At 53.6% G+C, this 4,244-nt stretch overlaps 1 protein-coding gene across 1 annotated transcript; it reads left to right on the top strand.

Moving 5' to 3' along the window:
- The first annotated feature begins 464 nt into the window (after window positions 1–464).
- On the top strand, window positions 465–1,944 carry LOC124690344 (BTB/POZ domain-containing protein At2g24240-like). The gene has a single exon (XM_047223736.1). It carries the CDS (start codon window positions 465–467, stop codon window positions 1,815–1,817), a length of 1,353 nt encoding a protein of 450 aa, XP_047079692.1. The 3' UTR covers window positions 1,818–1,944.
- Window positions 1,945–4,244: the final 2,300 nt, after the last annotated feature.

The following is a 4,244-nucleotide window of genomic DNA, read 5'->3' as shown; positions in this document are numbered from 1 at the left end:
TAGGAGTACATCGTTTTATATCACCACGTTTTGAAATGCAAAATACAGTTAGACATGGTTTGACCCACCATGGAACATTCTAATCCACTAGAGTTGGTACCCCGAGGAGGACGGGCATGGTGCTCGAGGCAGAGAAAGAGCCACCCCGCACCCAAATCCACTCCGTAAACAAATCCCTGCCGCCGCCCCACCACATCACCAAATCCGGCCGCCGAACAGAGCACCATGACACCCGATCCCGTGTTGCGTCCAAGGAACAACCCCGGTGACGATGACGTCCGGCACGACCGGATCCTCGGCTCCGTCGCCACCCCTATATAAAACCACGGCGCGAAACAACGCCGCGACCGTCATACACGCCCTGCTCCCGACCTGGTCGTCCCAACTCCCGATCGAGTGCCCCAACCGTCGACGCACTCCCCGCAGACGCGCGAGCCGTAACCCGCAAGCGTCCGGACAGAGCCATGTGCACGCCAGCGGCGGCCGGCCGCGTGCGCCTCAACGTCGGCGGCCGGGTGTTCGAGACCACGGCCGACACGCTCGCCTCCGCAGGCCGGGACACCATGCTGGGCGCCATGCTGGACGCCTCCTGGAACGTCCCCGGCTCCGACGCCGAGTACTTCATCGACCGTGACCCGGCCTGCTTCGCGGTGCTGCTGGACCTGCTCCGCACGGGCGGCCTCCACCTGCCGCCGCACGTCCCCGAGGCCGCCCTCTGCCGCGAGGCGCTCTACTACGGCCTCCTCGACCGCGTCCGCGCCGCGCGCTGGGGCGACTTCGACGGCGACCGCCTCCGCCTCGCCGCCTCCGTCCCCGGCCGCGCGCCCGGGGACGGCGCCGCCGTCCGCGCGGCCCCCGACGGCGGGTGCTGCGTCGCGCACGGCGGCGCCGTGCGCGTGTACAACTGGATGCTCCAGGAGCGCCGGCCGGTCCACCTCGCCCACGCGCCCGTCAACGACGCCGCCTACCTCGACGCCGCCACGCTCCTCGTCGCCGCCCGCGACGGTCCCAACAGCAGCACCCGACACGGCGGCGGTGGCGTGGCGGCCTTCTCCGCGCTCACCGGCGAGCTGCGCCACCGCTTCCTTGTCGCGCACGACCGCCAGCCCAGGCCATTCACCCCGGGGGCTCTCGCCTTCGACGGCCAACACTCTAAAATCTTCGCGAGCTGCAAGGGCCGCCTCAACGAGTACGGCGTCGCCGCGTGGGACGCGGCCACCGGCCAGCAGGCCGACTTCTTCTACGAGCCGCCCGCCTGCGCGCTCGGCGACGCCGACGGGCTCCAGTGGCTGCACGGCACGAGCACGCTCATGGCGGCCACCATGTTCCCGCGCGCCGACTCCTCCTTCGTCACCCTGCTGGACTTCCGGGCCAGGAGCGTCGCCTGGTCCTGGTCCGACGTCGGCACCCCCGCGTCGCTCGAGGACAAGCACGCCGTCCACGCTATCGCGATGGAGGACGGCTGGTCCGTCTGCGTCGTCAACCAGTACGACGACCTCGGGTTCCTCGACCTCCGGAGCAACGCCGGCGGCGTAAGGTGGAGGTCAGGGAGCAAGCTGACGGGCAGGAAGAAGGTGAAAGGCGAGGAGACGTGCTATCCCAAGCTCGCCGCGCACGGCGGCCAGCTCTTCGCGTCCACGACGACCGGCGCCATCTCGGTGTTCAGTGGCCCCGACCACGCGTTGACGTCGACGCTGCGGGCGAGCGACGGCGGCGTCATCTGCGACCTCTCCATCGGGGGCGATCGTCTTTTCGCCCTGCATAACGAGGAGAACGTTTTCGATGTCTGGGAGACGCCCCCGCTTCCGATCATCTGACTTGTCGGACAATTTTTTAGTGTCTGTATCAAGAGTGGAAGAATTACCGATACGGAGTAGATGTTTTGACAGAGAAATACGCAATAACTTTCTCTATCATTTTTGAAAAAGACTAGAGATGATTGAAGTGTCAGTGTGTCCCAAACTGGGCTCGTATGTGCTCAACTGAGTATGGATATGAGTGGCGTCTTGTCATTATCGACAAACACCTTTGTTGTCAGCTCTTTTTTTTTTTTTTGCCAATTCTGCATGATGTTAATGATCACCAAGCGTTGATATGCGTCCTTATACGACACAACTCACTAGTGATCTACTGTAGGTGGTGACGTGTCAAAATCAATCAAGAACAAAATAGTACAAACAAACCCTTCTGTCAGTCGTTCCCTGATGTTTCCGAGTTATTGTTTGTAAAAGTGTGAGCACGAGCACTCCCGATATTAGACACCCATGAGGTCATAATAGTCATGGCATGATATACTTAGTCCGATCTCGAACAAAAAAAAAATGATAGGCTTCTCCCAATATACGATAGATCGGAAATTAAGTTGAACAGAGGAATAAGATTGGATTCGCTCGTGCTCGTCTTTGCTTGGCAGTTTCTCCATCGTTTGTACTTGTTAGCTTTTTCTTCCATAAAGAAGATGAACTAGCTAGACCCACATTAACAACTAATCATGTTTGCCTTCTATTTTTATGCTTTGTATGCAACCTGGTCATGACTCATGACTAATACTCCTCCTATCCGATTAAATTGACGTTCTGAAGATCTCTAGCATATAGTATGTGGTATTCACGTCAATTAAAACAGATCGGACGGAGTATTTGTTAGCTTCAGTTTGGCTTGCGGGATGTTCCCGTCCATTCTGGGAACGGTACATGTGAGTATGATGTTTGACAACTGTCAGTGACAAGTGGGGGTGACAACAATGGCGATTCTTTTTTTTGGTAGTGCTCCTCGAGTACCGAGTCGTGACTTTCAGGGTGAAAACCTAAGATCTAACATTCATTGTTGTGCCTGGCAATAACATTGCTGAAGGAGTTGTTTTGAGAGCTCATGTTTCTCTAGGGTGAAAACATAAGATCTTGGATCGGCCGACGACAATCCTTGCGCACTGTTTTCTTTTTGGAGGCGTCGCTCTTGAAGATCTTTTTTTTTTTGGTATTCTGGATGTTGTTTTTGGTGATGGCTGGTGTGCTAGAGGAGTTGATCAGTGTGGCGAGGCCTTTGTTTTCTTTTCCTTTCTTTAGGTTGTGTGCATCTTGGATGTCTTTTGTAACATTTTGTTGGTGTAGATGCTAGATATAGTTGATATCTTCGCGATATTAATATAATTTGTTTGTTAAAAAAAATGACTCATGACTATTAGCTCAAAACCTAGGACTCGAGCCTTGCATTCGCTGACGAAAAATAAGCAGAATAGACTGCAACTTATGCAGTCATTCAGGCTTCAGCCATGAGGCTATTAGCTGATTTTGTTTAGCTGTTTCCTGTCTTTTGTACCCTCTAGCTTTTTTCTTCGATAAAGAAGATGAACTAGCAAGACCCACATTAACAACTGATCATGTTTGCATTCCGTTTTTGTGCTTTTGATGCAGCCTGGTCCTTACTCATGACTATTAGCTAGCGTCTAGCGGAACCTAGGACTCTGATGTATTAGTCACTGACGAAGAATCAGCAGAATACAGTGCAACTGATGCAGTCATTCAGGCAGTGGCGGACCCAGGATCAAAATTGAGAGGGGGCAAAAATATGTTTATAGGTGAAAATTTTCTTTTTAAGTGGGGGCAAATCACTCTTTAGGAGTACTATTACAAGGAGAATTACCAATTGAGGGGGGGGGGGGGGCAGCTGCCCCCTTGCCAACAAGCTGGATCCGCCCATGCATTCAGCCATGAAGCTGGCCATTGGAGCAGTCGGTATTGTGCTTCAGAGTTTCCTTTTTCTGTGTGCTTCCAGAGATGAGTTGGTACACGAAACATCTGTAGCGCAATCCTCATGGCATGCTTCAACGTGAAACGTAAGGCATAGGTCAAGGTGGCGCGGTCAGTGTGCCTGAAATTAACCTCCTTCTGGTCGTACCTACTGACTGGCAAACTTGTGTCCACGATAGTGTGGAAGTTGTTTGCACATATCAATCTTTGTTCCCCAATGTTGGGTAACTGAATGGTACGGACAGAGCTGGAAATCAAGGAAAAAGGGAACTAGAGGACACCTCGTGGTCGAAGAGAACCTTGCAAGTAAGCAGTAACGTGTTCAGTAAACAACGCCTGTGAGTGTGCGGAAGTGGTTCGGAATTCAGAAGGAGCATCTCTGAAGCATCACATTTGTTATACTCACTCGCTAGTTCAGACTGTGTTTTTTTTTTAATTGGAGGCTCTAATCTTCTGGTAAAATTTCACTCAAGCGTTTGGAACCCACGTGACCCA

Source organism: Lolium rigidum, chromosome 2 (genome assembly GCF_022539505.1).
Source record: "Lolium rigidum isolate FL_2022 chromosome 2, APGP_CSIRO_Lrig_0.1, whole genome shotgun sequence".
In the NCBI taxonomy this organism is placed as follows: domain Eukaryota; kingdom Viridiplantae; phylum Streptophyta; class Magnoliopsida; order Poales; family Poaceae; genus Lolium; species Lolium rigidum.
Note: the sequence above shows the minus strand (reverse complement) of the source record. Positions and strands in the feature narration are given on the sequence as shown.

Excerpts from the sequence above, each read along its gene's own strand:
- LOC124690344 (XM_047223736.1), top strand. The coding sequence starts at position 465 with ATGTGCACGCCAGCGGCGGCCGGCCGCGTGCGCCTCAACGTCGGCGGC.